The sequence below is a fragment of the Numenius arquata genome, chromosome 8 (genome assembly GCF_964106895.1).
Source record: "Numenius arquata chromosome 8, bNumArq3.hap1.1, whole genome shotgun sequence".
Lineage (NCBI taxonomy): Eukaryota > Metazoa > Chordata > Aves > Charadriiformes > Scolopacidae > Numenius > Numenius arquata.
In genome coordinates, this window is record NC_133583.1 from 55,740,257 (window position 1) to 55,762,177 (window position 21,921).

A 21,921-nucleotide genomic window follows, 5' to 3' on the forward strand; every position below is an offset into this window, starting at 1 on the left:
CAGCTGGTCTCCTTGTTCCAGTACAAGCAGGGTGGCGGTAATTCCACATTTTCCTGTTCAAGGCAAAGAGTCCCTCTTCCAGCTGTGAGGTAGAGATTGGGTATCAGGTCCCTGGGGTATGAGATACCACTGAGTGTAGCAGTTACACATTTGTTTCCAGTTCATTTATTTCAATAGTGCAGTGGTCTTTACTGTTGGATTTCTTAGTGTGATTCTCCACTGGACTTTCTTCTTGCTCCACTTGTACGGGTATGTGGTGCTGAAACCCCTTCACCGTTTCTGGTCCACGAGATTCATTCATGGTCTTCACGCAGCCATTTCTCTGGTAAGCCACAATCTGATGGATGTTAATAGGCTTAGTTTCACAGATCAATGGCACCTATGTGAAAAGCATTAAGATTTGGAATACTGCCACTGTTTGCTGTATACAACAGGAAAGGAATTTTTACATTGAAAGCCTGTGGTCTGCTTTACATTCACTGGGACTATCTAGGGCCTCCATAGACTTCCAGGACCTGTTTCTTATATACACTAAAGCATCTTTACGCCATCTGGATAAAGAGAAGGTGTCTCTAAGTCTGTAAAAATGCAAATTATATCACAACTCTGATTTATCTTATACCCACAGTAATAACTGCTTGCATCAGTAAGCGATACAAGTAGGGTAAATGAAGACTAGAATTTCAGGGCTAAGTTCGGAAGATAGGGACTCTCAATGACCATTATGCCCAGCTTTGGGCAGCGCTTGCTCTTTGGTGCAATTACGTAGACCAGTAAGTATTTGTTGTTGTCTTCTGCCTTTCATCTAACCCAATAAACTAACACCTGTCTTTTCAGTTTGCACTATTTCAAAAGAAATAGAGGATTTTATTGACTGATTCATAAGTTAAATATTGACGTGTCCTTTAAATCAAACCAGAAGTTCTGATGGGGAAAATAAGACGCAAATACTGGCAAAGAGGTGAGCTTGCAGCTGAGAAAATTTGGCCTTTGGGTATACATTACTAACTCCACAAATTATGCAGCAAAAACATATGGCAGACCAAGGGTATATTTTAATACAATTATAGAGCACGATGTAAAGAAAAATCTCATCATGGATGACTAAATAATCCCTTAGGAGAGATTTTATATTTTTGAAACATCTCTTCTTGAGTTCTGACTGAGTTCTAAATGCAGCGATGAAATGTCAGGAGGCCTGTGTTATGCAGGAACTCAGACTTCACTTCTGGCTTTGTAACGGATGACATACCTTACCATTAGGTTGTACGTTTAGGTTTTTTGTAGCTAGCTATATGTGTAGCCCATATATTCACACCTAATCCTGTCATCAATAATTACTGCAGGTGCTAAGTACCTCAAAGGATAAGGCCTGTATTTCTATATAAAACTTGAAAGAGCAGGAATTTTAAATGCATGTTACAGGAAGGCATGAGACTGGGATTTTCCAAAAAGACTGTCTGTAAAATGGGACAAATAATAATAGAAATAAAACTTTTCTATTAATGCTGTTGTTCTTTGTAGAATACTATAAGGCATGAAACAGGCCTTGTGAAAATCAGTCCTGATGAAGAAACTTTTCTGCATAAACTATTCTGTATTTGTGGGGAAAAAGGTAGTGAGGGTCTGCCATGAACTGAAATGATTGGAGATTAGCACCTCCAAGCATGATGGGCTCATGGAATTAGGAATCTCCTTTGTCAAGGATTTGAAGGAAAGCATGAGAAGGAGTTCCTGGTGGAAGGAAAGATTGAATGATGCATGACAAGGAGGAAATAAAAAGGTATAGGAGTGGAGGGAGGCAGGGGCAGAATACAGAGTATGTGTGGTGTATGGAATAAGATACAGAGAAGGAAAAACAAAGAGGTAAGGAGGGACTTGTATTAAATGTAGAAAGCATGAAGATGCCTGAGAATGAAGTAAAGAATGGAGCAATGTGCTTATGCTAGTTCAGAAAGGAAATTATTGCAATGGTGGCTTCAGATTATGCTAACACAGAGGCTTGAAACAGGGTAGTTGCTTTAGTTATGAGCTTATTGATTATGCATATACACACTCATAGATACCTTTACCTCCCCCTATGCACAAATACTCAGTTTTCACTCATTTGTCACCCTGCTCTGTTGCTGGTCACGTTTTTAGAAGAGGGATGACTTACTGGCTAGTCAGAACTTGGGTACTGAGTGTGAGACTCACAGTTCCAGCATCTCATGCATTTGTAGGACAGTGCAGCTGCTTCTCCTGCTCCTATGCCCAGTGTGCCAGACACAGCTGGCCGGCAAGCTTTTCACTTGAGTAGGTTTTTGCATGCCCTCGTGGAAAAAGGACCCCTCCACCCCATCTGGCTAAACAGCACATTGCCCAATCCTGTCCTGTCTCTGAAACACCATTTACAAACTAGATGAAAAAATGTGGGAGGCTGATTGCTTGCAGGTTCTTTGCCGTAATACAGCACACGCTGGCACACCCTGGCTCATGGCGTTGTTACCTCGTCACCGTCCTTGATAAACTCCTTCCGGCAGATGTGGGCCATGATCCCAGCAGCCAGCGCATCTCCCAGGACATTGATCATTGTTCTAAACCTGTCTCTGGAAAATGAAATAGTAATGGTAAATTGTTGGCTCTTTGGGTACATTCCTATGCCTTCATTGCTGCAGTAATTATAACTGAAGGCCAGTTTTGCCATTTTTATGAGCTAACAAGTTCTGAAATGGTAGTAAGGAGTTTGACACAGGGCAGCCACTAGTTAGGGAGCTGCTCAGTTTGGTTTTCCAGCCTTTTCTGCACTCAGTGAGCTGTGCTGCCGCATACTTTAATTTGTAACTGAGCTAACCAGAGTAGCCGTGCCTCCCTATACATGCAAGCTGATTCAGCACTAAAAAGGTTTAACACAGGAGATGAAGACTGCATTTATGTCCGAGTCTTTATGTTAAGGTCCAGTACTGTGGCCCAGTTTGGGGTCTGGTGCTGCAAATGCTTCAATGAAAGTAGAGGGCAGCCAGTACAACCAGTACCTTATATTAGTTATCAAGGTCCCAATCTCAGCAACCAAAGTGCTAGTTGAGAAGATTATTGTATTGGTAGAACGTGCAGAATAAAATCAAAATTGTTCAGAAGATAGCTAGATAACTACACTTAGAAACTAAGCAGGCACTGACCATATTTAAATCATGTTCATTTCTTAAAAAGCTGTGGTTGCTATGGCTACCAGAGGCTCTTAAAATTCTTCATTTTCAGTTATCATCTTTTCCAATTTAAAATCGTATGCTTGACAATACTTTCTATATATACAGTTTCACTATTCTTCATTTATTCATTTATGGGATCATTTCTTCCCTGTTTACATCTTCCACCCACTGCCTAAAAAACAAATCTATTAAAATACAGACTGTATATACACAAAAGCAAGTGGTTGTCATAGATAAGTGTTACACTTGAAACAGCTTGGAATCTATTAGTTAAAATTGATGAGATTTCAAATATACAATATAGCTTCTAAGTCTGAAATATATCATGTCTCTTCCAAGAAAAACCTACACATCTGAAAACTGTGTCATATTAGTAACTTAATTTATAAATGGGGGTTGTAAAATGGAGGTTCACAAATCTCCAGATGTTTGGCTTATTACAGTCAGCGACGGTCCAATATCAACACTACCCAGATTTCTGATCCTGTATCTTAATATAGAAAAGAATTGAAACTGTGTGCTGATTTTTTTTTTCAGATATTTTAGGCATGTACTCTATGCATGCAAATGTTTATGCAGTTGCTTGCCTAATTAATATGAAAGTTCCTGCATAAAAGGCTATTTGCATGTGCAGTTACCCAAATTCTACATGCAATTGCAAGTAACTTCAGCAATAATATTCCAAAAGTTACACCTAGATGTGGTTGTTGACTCCAGGTTCCAGTCCTACACTTGTTTGCTGAATCCGTTTTTCTAATTCCTGCTGTTCTGATTTTGGGTTTTACCTTGAGGAAAATTCCCATGAGAATATGTTACGCAGGGAAAAATACTGTTACAGCACATATTGATAGGTGTTCCTGTTACAAACAGACACATAGACTTTTTTTTTCTTTGGTTGTTCATCAGATTTTGATTCTTGGAAAGATATTCTGGGTTGTTAATTTTGGATTGTGCTGTGGTTTTTAATTTTAATTTTTTTTTTAATTTTGGATTGTGCAGTCAGCTGTGGTAGAGAAGAAGCTGTATCAGCAGAGCTCAGGAGTTTGCATTCCCTTTTGGGCTCTGATTAGCATCTCTTTGAAGACAAGATTTTTCTGAGGAAACAGTGCACCGCACTGAAACTCTAAAGAAAATAAATTGCCTGGCACGTTGTTTGACCAGTTCTATTCCATATTTCTGTGTGTACAGAGTAGTCTGTACTATGCATGAGTACAGCCACACCACAGATCACTGATATTTCTCCACTAAGAGGCCAGCCTGCTGCTAGTGGCATTTCTTTCAGTGCAAACACCTGAGTCAGGTGTTACAGTGGTATTTTAGCTTTAGATTATATTATTAAAGATGCAAAACCTTTACCTTGTGTTTAATAAATCAGCTGAGAAATGTTTTAATTTTCTTCTTTACGTCTCTAGGCACTACCTAAAGGTATGAAGTTCACATACATGTTATGGCTACCTAAATGAGTTGTAATACCTGCAGTGCATTGTAATGGGTATTTCAGTCTTGTGAGATCATCTAAACAGCCTTCTTTAAGCATTCTTCATACTCCAGTACTTCCAAAACTAAAATTGAAAATATTCATCATGTCAACCATGTTGACACTGTGCATCTGCAGGCTCTTGAAACCACCAAGTGCCGAAATACAGAAATATACTTTTTGTATGAAAGGTCATCTGCAAAAGATAGAAAATTGGGTCTGTTCCTTGCTCACTTTTTAATACCATCTGGAATTATAGCCTGAAAAAGTTTTTTGTCTGTTGTTTTGAAAAGTTTTGTAAGACAAAAACTAGCGTAATTCCCATATATGCTGGAAGACTTACTGGAAAAACAATGAAATGTTGTTGTTGCAAGAGCTGGGCGAAAGCTGAGCAATATAGAGGGAAAAGGCTTTTGTAATACAGCTTAAAATACTTTGATTTTTTTGTGCTTCATTAACTATTGAGCTTCAGTGACTAGGATTAGAAAGGCTGCTTTATTAAAATCTGAACTGCCATTCCCATGTTTGGGTGCCCACAGCATGTATTATTTAGCCTTCACAGAAGAATATTCCTGGTATTCCTAAAATAAAATATTTCTTAAAATATGCATATAACACAACACTCATGACTCCTATTAATAATAATTTTCTATTACACTGAACAGGAAAGTAAATAATTTATTCTCACAATTCTTTATACAGAAAAATCAGTGGCTTAAAGTTGAATAAAATAGGATACATAACAGAAAGGACTTGTAACACATTTTTAACCAGAACCTTGAGCTAATGAAACTCCACTGTATTAATGGAGATATATTTTACATAGATTAAATAAAAAATAATTTGGATGTTTTCCTTGTGGGGGCATATGCTAGTTATGTAGTTAATCGAAATGCCAATGAGCTAGGGACCAGTATTTTATGATTCATCTTCCTAGACTATTAAAAATGTTTTGATTGATTCATGGACATTTACATAAAAGTTAAGAGGTCAAATAAACCACACCTTATGAATTTTTAAAGTTGCTCAATTTTTAAAGTGGCTGTTCTCATGGGTGACAAAATCTCTTTTATTCTAAGTGTGTTAAGTTTTAGCCTCTGCCTCTGCTGTGAAATCCTCAGTGATTAGGCATGCAGCAAAATACCCTCTCTACAGAACGACTGCACTTGCAAAACGTGGCTCTGCAGAGGGGGCTATAAATTGCTAGTGCCTATTTAGCACTGAAATCAGAAAGAGCAGAACTGCATCAGGATCTGTGACAAAAAGAAGACATTGTTAGTCCTAATGCAGTGATTGCAAGTATTGCATTCATCTTGACTAGATCAGTAGCAGCTATATACACCTGTAATCTGACTTAAGGTAGTTACTTTGGTCTACTTCTTCATCCTCCCTCCCTGTGAGTGTGAAGAACAATTGACCGCTGTCCTCTTCAGGACAATCTTATCTGTATCAGAAACTGCTGTGGTTACCTCTTTCAGCCTGCTCTAGTTTAGACTAAACGAGCTCTGCTTCTTCAGCCTTTCCATGTGGGTCATGTTGTCCAAGTCTCATCTACACTCTCTCATAATTTCTTTTACATCTTTTTTCAATATAATGCTCACTTCAGCAGAATTCTTAATCTGAGGCCACATTAGCACCATTCCGAGCAAAATAATTACTTCCCATGCCTTTTATGTATATTTATATTACTATGCCCCTGGAGACCATTTGCCTTTTTAGCAATGTTGCCACACTGGAAACCTCAAAATCTTAAAGTTACTTACAGCGCCCAGTCAACAGCAATAATCAACGTGATGTCGTCTGTTGGGAGCCCAACCGAGGTCAGAACGATGACCATTGTCACCAGGCCAGCTTGCGGGATGCCTGCAGCACCTATGCTTGCAGCTGTTGCTGTGATACTTCAACAAAGAAAGAAAGGAATAAGCTTTATCAGTGATGGGTTGCTCTGCAAGAAACCACACTATGTTTCTACAGGAGCTTTCCTAAACCGTAATCCTTCTTACACAAGCCACTACACAGAAGTGCCAGTGTTTCATGGACAGAAGCCAGGTCAGAGAGCAAGAACAAGCTAAACTGGCTGCCCAGTGCTAAATTCTCACCCTCTACCTTTGCAACCTTGGCGCTGGTGGGGCAGTTCAGTGTTATCTCTTAAAATTATGAGGGCAGAGAAAGGAGGGGCAGCCAGGCTGGGGGCTTCTTTGAGTTATGTCATCTTCTTGTGGGTCATGGCACCACGCAACGCTGTGAGCCATGAATCTGCCAGCACTCCTCATCGCTGCTGCTTCCCCCTTGGCAGCAGAGCTCCCAGCAGACGTCTCTGAGTCATCACCAGCAGTTCCTGTGCCAGGCAAATCCACGGCTGGCTGAGACTAGGGCCTTGGCTGGGCCAAGGGTGAAAACCTTGCATAGCACATGGCTTTGCATGCTTGGATCTAAATATGAAGCAAGCATGAATGTGACTGTACCTCTTCAGTTTCTGGAAAGTATTTTTACTTGACCTTCACATCAATTTTTCAGCCAGGCAAGCAGAAATGAATGCGAGACCAGGGCAAGAGTGGACCTGGCAGGCTTAATATTTTTTTCATAATGCTATTTTTAGGGGAGAGATTTCATTCCTTTTTCCAGGAGCAAAAGTGACCGGATATATTCATTTCCGCCCATCTGGCCACTTCCAAGAGCTAGGCCATCCAGCAGAAAGACAAAAACCGAATGTTGACAATTGTAAAGGGATGACATAAAACATATACACTGATAATCCACTGCATTCATCAATCCAGAATTTCAGAGCTTTTGGCAAGCAGTTAAATCTCATCAGCCTCCTATGATGGAAAATGAGGGTAACAGTATTCACCCATATGGAAACTGAGACACAGATATCCAGTGTCTTGCTCACAGCTGTATAGTGTACCAGCAGAGTAGCATCAATGTTTATAACTACAGCCCTTTCCTGCAATAAAAAAAATACATTTGCGTGTGGGTGTAATGGGCAATGAGAAAGACTTAAAACTACATTTTGAAAAGTTAGCTTGTATAGCATCCTAGTAGCATTGTAATAGGCAGAGTCGAGATAGAAAGGAAGGGACAGAAGCTCAGCAGTTGGATAAGAGATAAATGTAATGAACATTAAAAGGTCCTCCAGTTAGTGCTCTAAACTGGCTGGCTGATTAGGACTGCTTCTGCCTCCTAAACCAGTTCAGGCCACAAAGTCTCATAATTTAATTGGGAGCGAAAATAGGAATGTTTAACCAAGATTGTATAGGCAAACTCATCTGCTATTCTGTTGATTTTTTACCTTAATGTAGCTGCTTCTTCCTATAATATGTTCAGTTGATGGGAATAGGATCTTTACTCTGTTTTTCTGCTACATCTAGGTTTGCATAATCAGATTAACATAAACTGTCAACCTGGATTTTACAGATTATGAGCAAAGTAGACTGATTATGTTTCTAACATTTTTTCACCTCTGGCAAAAATATCCTGGCACTCAGAAATATTTGAATTTCAAATCTCCAGATCCTAAAGTTTCAAGATCTGGGGCAGATTTGGCCCATAGAATACAATTAGAATTTAGCTTCAGATATTCAAGATAGTGAATACACTGTGATTTCCTATTTACCCCTTTCCTTTGTAAGTCAGTCTTTTTATTTCTTTTCTTTTCTTGGATTTTTCCAGTCTTCATTTGTATTTTCCTTCTACTGTCTTTAGTTTTGTCTGATTCTTATGTACTCTCACTTAATATGGAGAGTGAAAATAAAGAGATAAATAGGGTTCTGCTAAGAGAAAGTTAGAACTTGCCTACTATCCATTTACCATCACCCTCCTTCTCCTTAATTTTTTCAAATCACCATTCTCTGCTTCAAGGTGTGTATAATGTCTTCCCATGCTTTGGGGCATATTTTAGGACCACATTCTAAAAACATCCCCGAATTCAAAATCACAAAGACTAAATTTTAGCACAGGATTGTTACAACAATTTTCAGAGAGAGAGAGAGCCTAAAGCAAGAGCTCACATGGGCACAATTTATTTCTTCTGCTTCTAGTCTAACCAGATCTTGCCAGAAGCCCATTAGCAAACCCCAGCTGTCATCTGGGGTTAGTTTCAGGACTCTCCTCCTCTTGTCATGAAGGTTTTCATGGCCAGCAGAAGACGGGCAAGGCCCTGCAGTGTAAATGGGGCAGTGATGAGGTCACTGGGTGGGTAGGTAAGCAGATCTCAAATATATTGCACAAGGCTCTGACTATGAGGAATGTTTTTCTAATCATTTGTTCCCTGCTGGAAACCTGCAGGTTTCAGTCCCTGAGGCATTCTTTGGCAGCCACTGAAGTTATTCTGGCAGTAATTGTTCAGCTGGCGCTTCTAGTCTTTTGGATCCATTACAGACCTTTCAAGGATGGAGTATGCAGCTATAGCACTCTCTACCCACTGAGAGCATGGTTGTTTATGAAGTTTTCTGCTTTAACAAGCAGCAGAGAAGACATTTAAAAAACATCTGAGTGATACGACATCTTGATGAAAACCTGCCCTGATAGTAGCATCTGTCCTCCTTCCTTGTTCCCCTACTCCTCCAAGGTCTGACAAAGAGCTTCCTAATACACTGGCTGTGTTAGGAACACTGGCTGTTAGGAAAACTGGCTGTTCAGGAACTGGCTGAATGGCCACACTCAAAGGGTTGTGGTCAATGGTTCAATGTCCAATTGGCGGCCAGTGACGAGTGGAGTTCCTCAGGGGTCGGTACTGGGACCAGTGCTGTTCAACATCTTTGTCGGAGACATGGACAGTGGGATAGAGTGCACCCTCAGCAAGTTTGCAGACGACACCAAGCTTGGTGGCGCGGTCGACACGCTGGAGGGGAGGGATGCCATCCAGAGAGACCTAGACAGGCTCGTGAGATGGGCTCGTGCAAATTGCATGAAGTTCAACAAGGCCAAGTGCAGGGTCCTGCACCTGGGACGTGGCAATCCCAGGCACAAATACAGGTTGGGCGGAGAATGGCTGGAGAGCAGCCCTGAGGAGGACTTGGGGGTGTTGGTGGATGAGAAGCTCAACATGAGCCGGCAGTGCGCACTGGCAGCCCAGAAAGCCAACCGGATTCTGGGCTGCATCAAGAGAAGTGTGGCCAGCAGGTCGCGGGAGGTGATTCTACCCCTTTACTCTGTGCTCGTGAGACCCCACCTGGAATACTGTGTCCAGCTTTGGAGTCCTCAACACAGGAAGGACATGGACCTGTTGGAACGGGTCCAGCGGAGGGCCACGAAGATGATCAGAGGGATGGAGCACCTCTCCTATGAAGACAGGCTGAGAGAGCTGGGGTTGTTCAGCCTGGAGAAGAGAAGGCTCTGGGGAGACCTCATAGCAGCCTTCCAATATCTGAAGGGAGCCTACAGGAGAGCCGGAGAGGGACTCTTTGTCAGGAGATGTAGTGACAGGACAAGGGGTAATGGTTTTAAATTGGAAGCGGGGAGATTTAGATAGATATTAGGAGGAAATTCTTTACTGTAAGGGTAGTGAAGCACTGGAACAGGTTGCCCAGGGAAGTTGTGGATGCCCCATCCCTGGAGGTGTTCAAGGCCAGGCTGGATGGGGCTTTGAGCAACCTGGTCTAGTGGGAGGTGTCCCTGCCCATGGCAGGGGGGTTGGAACTCGATGATCTTTAAGGTCCCTTCCAACTCTAACCATTCTATGATTCTATGACACACCGTTCCCTGTTACCTGACATAGGACTTGTAGTTTTGCAGTTTTTTAATCTTGTCATCTCATGTAAAGATGCAAATCAGAGTTGAAGCTGAACACAATTCTGACATTTAAAATAGTGTTTTAAACACCAGTAATAATAGTAAAATGTTCCAATCCCATTAAATGATCAATGGGTTGCCTAAAAGGAAAAATTAGACAGTTATCCTCAAACAGAAACGTGTTTCCTGGTGTCCACATGCTTCTATGGAATGGTACCAGTACAATTTCCCTTTGTACAGCCCCTGATCTTCACATTACTTTAAAAAAACCATCCTATGAGAATGGATCCTTTGATGAGTTTTGATGAGATGAGCAAAGATGAGTTTTGTTCTGAACATTGCTACGTACAAGAATGTTAAGAGTGCCAGACTGCACGAGACAAACAAATCACAGCACGTGGAATTTGAGGTTTATACCTTATAGTAATAATCTGCCCAAAGTCCAGCTCATAGTTGTTTACTTGCGCAATAAAGATGGCAGCCACTGCCTCATAGAGCGCCGTCCCATCCATGTTGATGGTGGCTCCCACAGGCAGCACGAACCTCGCAATCCTCCTGTCCACATGGTTATTCTCCAACAAGCACTTGAAAGTGATAGGCAGTGTGGCTGAGCTGCAAAACAGCAGACAGAAGCACACATTGATTTATTTTTATTTCTGGGGGATAGAACGGATTGTAGCAAACCTTCTCCAGGCAGGGTAAATTTCACACTAACCACATGAGCACTGCTTCTCATTCCTTGATCTGCACTTGTACCTCACTTGCCGTGTAACTCACTCCTTTGCTGGAGGGGGAATAAAGACAGTTACATGTATAAACGCTAGAGTTAGTGCAGATTTTCCTTCCCAAAAATTAAAAATCATGTTCTCTTTTTCCTTCTTTCTGAAGAAAAGGGTCAGAAATCCCACAGAGGCAGAATTGTACACTCAAAAGCAAGACCAGGGAAACTCCCTGTGCAGCTGAAAACTGCTGTGCACTTACGGATTCTAAAAAAGTTTCCTTCCAGGCCTTCTGAAACAAAAAGGCACTTCTAAACAGCAAGAGTAACCATAAACCAAGGAAAGGTATAAAGCAAGAAGGGCTCTTAACTCACTGTAAGGAAATGCTATACAAATACCCTTAGGAACTGTTCCAGTTCTCACTGCATATTAATAGTAATTAGACCACCAGTTTAGGCAATGAATTATAATGGTAGTGAGAGCTTATGAGAGACTGGAATTCTGCTTGGGTTAAACTCTAAAACATCCCAGTGGGCAACAGCTCTGACCAAGAAACTACTCCTTCTTTTGCCACCAAATGCATTAATGCGGTAACGTCCTACCTCATACAGAAGCAATTTCTTACTTCTGCAAGGGATTAGGCAAAGATCTTACCAACAGCAGCCCTGAAAAGAAAAGCTATGGGCCAAGCTCCTGAATTCAGGAATATACAAACTCATTTAATCACATTTTCCTTGTGTGATCATATAACAATCACATAATTGCAAATCATATAATAATGTGTACATATGTAAATGAGAGATAAATATGTATATCTGTGGAATGGTATGGAATGGAGTGGAATGGTATAAGACTGCAATAGGTATTCATTTTAAAATGAGCTTGACCCCTTCCAAACTTTAACCCTCAATTTCATACTCTAAAAAAAACCCCTGGTTTTTGTTTTCATTAACTAAGACAATTAATTAAATATTATCTTGTCATAAATTTACTCATTTTCAATAAGATGCATGCATTTCTAAATAGCAACACACCTAAACATGTTTATATTTTATCAGCCTTCTTGTAACATTCTGCATTTTACCATACAGTTTCATATTCACTAATATATCATGAGTAATCAAACTGCATTCAAGTGAGTGAGGGGGTATTTTTTATAGAATTTCTAATTTGTATAGAAATTTTTACAGAATTTCTATTTTGTATAGAAAATAAGTAATACCATTGAAGAATATATACAAATGGCAAAATATTGTCCTTGTTATGATACTAATTTCAATATACTGCTCAATATATGAGGCTATTTAAATAGATGTAAAAGAGCAAACTCCTTCAAAATTATTCCAAAGTTACCTCTTTAAAGAGGTAAGTAGGTATAAGGGAAATATCGGTATCATGATACTAAGGTCTTTAATGTTCTTTGCTCTTGTGATCTACTGATCTACATGCCCCGAGTCATGAAATATAAGCGTCTTTCCACTAGTTTGGGCGGTTCAGATTGCTCAGTCGCTGTCTGTTGTGAGCCTCGCATCAGCAATGTGGCTCTGATATCTAAATCTTTTAATGACCATTATCTGTTCTTAATGGAAGATAACACTTTTGATCTACAAATTCTCTCAGTCCTGACCTACATCATGTGACCTACAAAATCACAGCGAGATTCTGAACGCTCTGAAATCATAACCCCAAGTTTGCAGGAATGCATTAGCAAAATGTTTCCATGAGTAGGAGTTGTCATTTTGTATTTGTGCAAGCTGTTGTTTGAGGAAAGTAACAGTATTTGGAAAGGGAAAGCAGCTTCCTGCAGTAGAAACACAAAAGGAAGAAAAACCATGTCTATGCTTTCATTACGATATCTCTGTTTTCTATAACCTTATAAAGTCTGACTGCTGAATGATTTACTACAGACTGGCAGTCGCTGCCACAAAGATCTGGACAAAAGTAATTCTCTAAGTATGCAAATAAACTGAAAGGTCAAGGAAGCAATGGAAATCTGATTACCCCTGGTAACTGGTGTATAGTCAACTTTTTCATTCTGGCAATCCTAATATTTAATCAGTACTTACTTTGAAAAAGAAACATAGCAAAGCATAACCCCCCGAACTATACATTAAAAGTCACTTCTTGGGCATGCCTATCATTTACCACACATTCATTTGTGAATGACTGAAATTCTCTATGCCTTATTTACCATAAAATGTTCATAAAATGAAAGGATGAGGCTGGGACTCACAGATGATGTAGAACTGAAAGCCCTGGTGTAGCTGTAACTGGGATCAGACAGCCACAGTAACACTTCTAGATGTTCTTAACTGCAGGCATGGCCAGGAAGCAATTACTAAACTTACTATTCATTGTCTCCCTTCCCTGCAGCCACTTCAGTTTTGGAGGGTTACTTGTTTTTAAAGACAGTCTTTCCTTGACCGTTTGGCTTTTCTGTAACAAAACCCTGTCTGATTTATTTGTGGGAAAAAGAGGAGAAAAAGGTAATCTTACAAGTCCTTTTCCACCTTGCCCACCCTTTGACATGCCAGAATTTTAAACCTAAATGTCTTCCTATTCTGAGAGCAGAGAGCTGAGCTCTGAAACGTGCAAATTTTAACTGACTGACATCTTCCAATTTGGTTGGAAGATGTGACAAAGATTGTGAAAACAATCCCATATTACCAATGGTACAGCCAGTAAAACCTGTATCTATTTCCACTGTCGTAAACAGAATGTATGACACTGTTTTTGCAAGAATTCAACATTTAAACTTGTGCATTATCTCAGAGTGAGGTGCTGCTTTCATTTTAATTTTGTGCTGTTAAAAGTAAAATTTCTAGGGCATGTAACTAGATGTTGGTATTTTTTATTTACTAAATATTATAACAAAAAAGAAAATGTGCAGAATGGGAGTGTAATGATGATGAAAAACAATGTGGAAGATATTAAAAGGAAGCAAATTTCCATTTCACAGATTCTTGTGCCTCCCTAGCACAGGCAACTACTACGTACAGTCTCATTCAAATTTATGACACTGCATCTCAGAGCTAGTAGACTGTTTGTCCTAACTATTCCTATTGAAATGATTTCCAGAATTCACTGTTCAGATGAGAAATGTACTTTATGATCTAGATGTGCTCTTTTCAATTTACACTAAGTTTGCTTTTATGTGCTTTATGCATTTCTTTTTGCACAAATCAGTCCAGCTGTTACAACCCATATTGTCAGAAATCAGTTTTGTCCCCTCTCAGCCTGGATCGACCCAATCAGACTTTTTAAAGTCTTCTCTTACAAGATTGGTACTTCACATCCCTGATCACCCTTTCAGCACCTGTTTCAATCTGAATGAACATTTCCTGAATACAGTTGACAAAAGTTATGTGGAGTATCCTAGAAGAGATTGTCTTATTCAATGATGGTTCATTTTTACTCAGAATGTATCATCTGGCACGTATCAGAAAATACGTGTCTTATTTAAGGCTTTGGCTGTTGGTGACTTAGAAAAAAAATGTTCCTACTGTCATTTTTGAGTTATATTAATACATCATTTCAATGGTTGAAGAAAAAAGCATTCTCAGATAAATACTTTAATTTGTCTTTCTAGTTAAATTAGGTGAAGTTTGTTTTCTTGAAAGCTGCTTTACCTGGTGTTAAACAGTGGAGCAGTAACATGAAAGCCTGACAGGTAACATTTATTAGGAGGAAAAAGTACTCCAAAGCACTGATTTTAATCTGTTAAGTCTTTTAAAAATTGTCCTAAAGCTCTCAGCTAAGAGGAGAGGTATCTTCTCCCAGCACTAACTCTAACAATTAAAAATACATTTTTAGAGTCTTATCTCAATTTTGGGATAAAATGCTGCAGCTGCAGAGACTGAGCATAAGCTAATGCTGGATCAGGCCAAGCTCTTACTAGTGTGAGCCACAAAGACAGCTAGTCACCGTGGAGGAACAGCTGTTCAGCCTGCTCTGTTTATCTTATCATTCAAATGCATTTTGATATTTGCTCCAAAAAATCAACAAACTGATCTCATCTCCTTTTTGCTAAATCTGCCTTTAATTTACACTGTGCAATAGCCAAGATCTTAGCGTTTCATAAGCAGCAAACCCCTTGAAAAACTCATGTTTTATCGTTTGTCTTCAGAGAAGATGAAAATTGCTTCTTTTGATGGGATGTACCACTGAGAAGATGCTGCTTTAATTCATTAATGGTATGGAAAGATGACCTAGAAAAATAAAATTCCCTCATGCCATTGGAATGAGGAAAGCTAAAATCAAGAGGAATTTTGCCTGTAGGCCAAATGCTGCTTTTTCAATACAGTAAGAGGTGACAAGATGAGGGGCAATGTGGGGGGGAAGAAGGCAGCAAGACAGAAATCCACAGGTATGCGACCTGAGGACCACAGAGCAGGGCAAGGTAGGCAATGGCAGCACGTGCTGTACACACCCCACTGATGTAGTGAAGAGGAGCTGTGTACATCACTATGGGTGCCTCTTGCCAAAGCCAGTCCTGTGTACATCACTATGGGTGCCTCTTGCCAAAGCCTCTTGCCTCATGGGGATAAGGGTTTGGCTTCAGGGGCTGGCTGGCCAGGGGACTGCTGCAGGGACTTGGTGCCAGTCATAGGGATCGAGTTCATTGTGTCCTAAACGATGCACCAAAGGAACAAGAGATCTCCTTCTCTGTCCCTGCCTCTCCAGTAATGTCTGTGCAAACCAAAATATTGCTGTGATTGGGATTTCTGGAGAAATATAAAAGAATTGAGAATGGGGTGTAGAATCTTTCACTAAAGGGACATGTGTTGAAATAATGTTCGGAATCAATAAAATCGTCGTCATGAGGTAGCTGTTTAGTTGCTTTCAGGTTCCCTTGTGTTACATTCTTGGGTTTTGTACATGGTATTGTTTTTGATTCTTGCAGTTTGACTTTTAGCTTAAAATGAAAGCTTTTCACAGGTGCAGACTAGCTGTAATGAATATCAGGAGACTGATCTGTGGTTTTCTTTCTATCTTTAGTTGTAGGCATGAACTGACACAGAAACATCTGCAAGAAACACATCAGTATGCTTTAAACCAACCCTTTGTTCTCCTCTAAGATGATCTGAAAATCCAATACCCACATTATGAGTGTTATATAATGCCCCTGTGGCAAGCAATATTTAACCAAATCCAGATGTGTTGACTGTCAGGAGAAGCAGCTCTCCTGTCCAGCCCCAATCATTTGTGCATGTTCTTTTGGCAACAGCTCAGTTATGTGCAGTATCCATTCCTTTCAGTGTAACAAAGGTGAAAAGTTCAGCTATCTCTAGACAAGGCACTGCTATTTGAGCAGAAAAACATTAAAAACCATGTTGGGCCTGTGTTAGATTTGCAAAATACACACACTGGTAAGAAGGGGCAAACAGAGCTAAATCCATCAAGCATGTCCAAGTCCCAGATCCATAAATTCAGAGCCTTTTCTCAGGACTCACCTTAACTTTGGCAGTACATTGGCTTCTGACAATAAAGATACTAAATCTCTTCTGATTGCAAGTGATTTTGGTGATTTTGGACAGGCTGAGCTGCCAGCTGGCGCCAGAGCTCTGTTGCCACACTACACCCTCTCTGGCCTATAAACACGTAATTATTCCTTGCACAGTGGAAGGGGAGAAAGTGCTATCTCAAGGTACTGAATATCCCCAGGGACAGTCAAATTCAGCATAGGTTTAAGGGAAAGCTGAATTGCCCGTGTATTCCTCACTGTCAGTGGGCACCCTCACATCAGCTTGGGGTAAGGAAATGGGACTGGAGAAAAACTCAAGTGAGGATTGGTTTACCTTGACGAGACTCAGCAGAGAGAGACGCCTCTCTCTCATCAGTTCTGTAGGTTGAGATTTTTGCTTTATAACTCTCTGATGCCTGCCTAGCCCTCCTTAACCACACTGGATTTTTGGGGCTCTTTCCTAGAAGCACAACTCTCCCCACAAGGAGCTGAGTTCCTAGATGAACCATAGGCATGCTACACAGTTGAAAGTTGCCAAAAAGCTTTGCAATGACAGGCATTGTGATATGCAGGTCTTCTAAAAGAGCTAGCTCACATTTGCTAGAGACCATGCATATTCTTTCCTTATGCTTCTACAAGTAACTGAGAGAAAAAAACAACTGATCTAAAAATTCTCAAACCAACTAATGTTGGACTTTCTCCAAGTAGTAATAAAACTTAGGCACTCATGTAGAACAGGGGAGTCAAACCTCTGCATCCCTTTGTAGATCTGGTTGTGTATTTTGGTGACTTTTTGTTTTATTACTATGATTGATGATATTGGCGTTGGGCCTTGGAACATTTCTAACTTCAAAATATACCTCAAGCAACCTGGACCTGAATATATTATGAACTGCAAATAGGGCTCTTCATGATTGTAAAGTGGCTTGATACACTCAGAGCTAGAGACAGAGTAAGGAGATGAGATCCAATGAAGAAACAATGAACTGCCTTAAGAGGAAGGGGAGATCCCTATTTAAAAAAGCACAAGCCCTGAAAGTTTCCAGGACTATAAATTGGTTTTAAAAATCAAAATGCAATGCTGATGCAAAGTAAGGAATATTAAGAAAGGTAATCTGGTTTTGAAAATGGTGGGCTATGTGCTGATCTTTTAAGTCTTGATTAAATCTCCCTTGATAAAGGGATCTATACTGGTGAAAAAAATGCTTATTTTTGTTGATTATTAACAGAAAAGAAAAAGACAAACTCTTCTATGGATACTACAGGTAAAACGAGGAACAAAATTTTCTAATTTTTTTCCTAAAAAGAGAGAAATTCAGATTAGATTTTTAAGAAAAATTCTCTTTTTCTAGAAAAACAGAATTAATGGAATGGCACAGATTAAAAAACCTGAATCGTCAGCAATAGAGTTCTTCAGAAACACAATTCTTAGAGCAGTTCTTAGGGCAGATAGTCAAGCCTGTCAAATGTAAATCTGGCAAGACTTTCCCAACACTAACATCTTTGAGCGCAAAATTAGCATCTTACTTGAATCTGGGGATGTGACGACATCTCAAGCTACAAACTTTTTATGTTCTAATAAAAAAGCTTGCCTTAATTATTCAAGCCTAATTAGAGTTTAAAACACCACCCAGCACATAATTTTTTCTTTACTTTGTATTTCACAGTATGTTGCTCTTTATAGGTCATTTTGGAGCAAACTGTTATGTATGAAAACACCTTGTAAAATGAAACATAGTGGAAAGACAATACATTCCAACTGTACTGAAATAATAATTCTCTCCTCTCCTTTCTTTTAATTCCTATACATTCCTTCTTCTATGCTTACTCCTGCCCTAACCGCTGTATGTATATTCATAAGAGATAGCCATCTACATGTGACCCTCCTGCCCCAAATTACCTTGTCAGACCTCGCTAGATCTATAATGAGCCTAATCAGGCCAAAGAGCAGGCGATAAAAGTTTTGGGCTCTTTTCCCAAGTCTGGCAGAGGTCTAGTACAACTTAAATTTTCACTTTTTCATTGTCCCCTCAGTAAAATAGAGATTATTTCTCTTTTAGCATTGACGGTAATTACCTCATTGCAAAGTAATGTTTTGTAACAAAAATAAGTTTTGCAGAAGATTAGAGCAAAAATGACTAACATCAACTAATCTGAGTTCAGGGAACTTACATTGTTACTTCTCCATGTGTTTATTTACTTAGAAAATTCGCAGAAGAGTTCCAGATTTCTGCAAAACTGACATATTTATTTATCAGTGATGATGCCCTATTGAAAGCCATATGCACTTACTTAATGGCCCTTATTAGACTATTAAAGAGAATTTATTTAAATCAATATTTGTTTGACTGCTTTCCCAGAACTTTTTATCTATGTGTCATTCCTGTCTTTTCCTTCCATAATCCTACCAATTACAAATAAACTTCATTTCTAAGTGGGTCGCTCTGTTGTAGGAGAGATTACATGAATTCTTCCTCTAGGAGCTTGGGCAGTTATGGAGAAAAGTAAGGTTAGAGGCACAAGGGATAAGAAGCTGGTACAATACTGTTGCCTGAAAGGATATATTAGTCATCAGAGCTCGACTTATTATAGAAAATATTATAAGATGGAAGAAGGAATTGGTATTTAAGTATAACTAGATGAAGTGCTCCTCAGTCATTATTGTTAATTAGAATAAATATTTTGGGGTTAATAAAACCTTTTAAATTTTCATTATGTTTCTTTATAAAGAGACGTTCCTGATTTATCATTGATTTTGTACTAATTACTAATTTGAAGTCTAAATTAGGTAGATGAAGGTAGGTGTTTGCAACTAGCTGTCATCGTTTCAAAATCTGGATAACAATTTAGTATTTTCCAGTCTCTATGTAAAGTAACAATAGTAACTTTAAAAATAAAGAAGCAAAAATGAGATAAAAGAAAGGTATCTTTTCCTTTCTTTACCCTCTTCCTTTACAGCTGACAGTAGAAATAATGAATATTTAAGATGTGCTGGAGACCTATTTACCTGGCATTTTCCGCTTGTACTGTGGCTTTTATTGCTGCACAAAAAGTGGAAGGTATATCTGCTCTTGTTACTTCAGAGTAACAAGCCTCCAACCACGGAGGCCATGAAACTGTGTTTTCATTATATTGGCTACAGGGAAATTTTATTTTAGTTGTTGTTCTTGTCTCCACTCCATGCAAGTCAATTCCAGCCCTTTCCAGCATTTCTCACGCACCAGTTTATCCGTGTTGGGAGTCACATTCATAACCAGTTCACAAGCTATGGTTAAAACTCATTGTAAATCCTCCCTAAAAGGATGCAAAATATATTATTCATTGAGCAGAATAGCCAAATACTTTCCCAGTGCTGGACAATAGCTTGCAACCACAGCCTTTTCTTAATGTACCAAGAAATACAGACTAAGATGAGTAGAAAGGGTAAAATGTTTCCATATGACTGAACTAGGAGGTTCTGCACTAATACCAAAAATGAAGTCTGGACAAACTGTGTGTCTCTTTTACATATTAACTTTGTAGAAGCAGAATGTTTGTTTTTATGGAAAAATACCCTTATTTCCTTTCCAATCCTCTAAGAAAAAACATTTTTGTCCAATATGTTTTAAACTGAGGGAAAACAATGTGACAAACGTTGTTGTCAAATGGATCCCCCACATAACTTCTGAATGTTGAGATACATCTTTTACAAATATACCAGTGAATTTGACACAAGCCATTGTTCAGATATATCTGCTCCAGTACAGTGCTGCTCCCCAGAGAAAGCTGTAGTAAGGATCTGGAAAGTATTTTGTTGCATCTGTCTAGAGACTGTATAATACCTGGAGGACGTGGCCAGAGCAATGAGCAAGGCTTGAAGAATCCCTCTGATGAAGACAATGGGATTCTTCTTGGTGATAAAGAAGTACATCATTGGCAGAATAAACAGCCCATGCACCACCAGGCCGCAAACCACTGTGATGGCATAGAAACCCAGTTTCTTCCCAATGGCTGAAGGGTCATCCATTTCTAAGATTTTACCAGCAATTAGGAACACAATTCCGAATGGAAAATACCTGAGCAAAAAGAAAGACAGTCATTATTAGGAGATAGCTCTCTTCCATCAAACAGTATGAGATGGGAAATCCTTATATTTCCAGTAGCAGTGCAGTAACAGCAGCCTGTCTGGAAGCAGCACAGCTGGGTTCAGTCGTTTTATCCGACTAAGCTCCTCTCTCTCAACACTTGAGGAGTGTGCCCGAAGTACGGGGTTAAACAATCTTTTATGCAGGGTACTCCTCAGCACAGCTGAGGTTACGGTGCTGGCCAGGAATGAGTTTAAAATGTTTTGGTTCAGAAAACAGCTCTGACTTTTTAGCTTAAATCATTTACTGGGGAGGGGAGGAATGAATCCTAAGCTCTGCTGATCTGCTTGTGCTTGTGTAACTCTTCATGGATTTTATTTGGAAACTGTTCAGTAAATGTTTATTTTGCCTTTGGAAAACATAGGAGAAATACCAATATGCATTAGACATGCTCTTGGACTGCCTGGGAGTTTGATTTGGGGCAGATAGGAGGAAGAATACCTAGACACAAAGCCATAGGTGCTGAAAGAGCTTAAGATTAAAAAAAAAAATTATAAAAAATCATCAATCTTCTGCTTGCAGCTGTGCCATACAATTACAGAATTGTTGAGGATCTTAGCTATAGAAGCTAAGGATCATTCACCCTCATTTATTTCCCTGGAAATAAATTTATTATATTTCTGTGCATCCTCTACTGTTGAAATTTTCTTACACTTTTAAAAAAAATACTGATTTTCTTACTAAAACAGATACTTACCAAACAGCAACTGCCACTATCTTCATGACAGATTCGTTTAAACACTGGCAAAAGCTGACCAAAGGAACGCCACTGTTCCCCATTCTTCCCAACATTATACCTGCAAACAAAGGCATTCAGGTTCAGTTTCTCAGGTGCCTTCATGCAAAGCCCCAGCACTTTCCCTCCTGGCTGTAATTCAAAGTGGGAGACGAGTGGAAGAATATAGATCTAGCAAGCTGTCTCTGCCTGCAGTCTGCCTTACCACAGTGTAAAACTGGGCAGCATCCATAAGATGATTCTGGGGCAAAGCCAGTATTGAGGTCTGTTCTGGTAAAGGGGAGTTAATACGGGGGCTCTCCATCCCATTTTTTAGGAGATATCTGTCTACATAATAGCATCCAACCCTCATAATCAGTCAGACTTTGCAAACTTGTGGGAGATAGGAAATGAAAGTTCATGTGAAGAAAAGCCAAATTGCTATACAGACTAACCAGCAAAGAGGGAAGCAAAGAAAACCCATTTATGTGCACCCAATGC

At 39.6% G+C, this 21,921-nt stretch overlaps 1 protein-coding gene across 1 annotated transcript in view; it reads right to left on the reverse strand.

Annotated features, from left to right (window-relative positions):
- Positions 1-142: 142 nt before the first annotated feature.
- The window catches only part of SLC1A7 (solute carrier family 1 member 7), a 56,063-nt gene continuing 34,284 nt past the window's right edge, over positions 143-21,921 (reverse strand). Inside the window, exons 6-11 of the mRNA XM_074151306.1 lie at positions 21,403-21,502; positions 20,403-20,636; positions 10,816-11,010; positions 6,429-6,563; positions 2,489-2,588; positions 143-379 (exon numbers count right to left, since the gene is read on the reverse strand). Coding sequence (XP_074007407.1) covers positions 143-379; positions 2,489-2,588; positions 6,429-6,563; positions 10,816-11,010; positions 20,403-20,636; positions 21,403-21,502 — 1,001 coding nt within the window. The remainder of the gene's footprint in view (positions 380-2,488; positions 2,589-6,428; positions 6,564-10,815; positions 11,011-20,402; positions 20,637-21,402; positions 21,503-21,921) is intronic.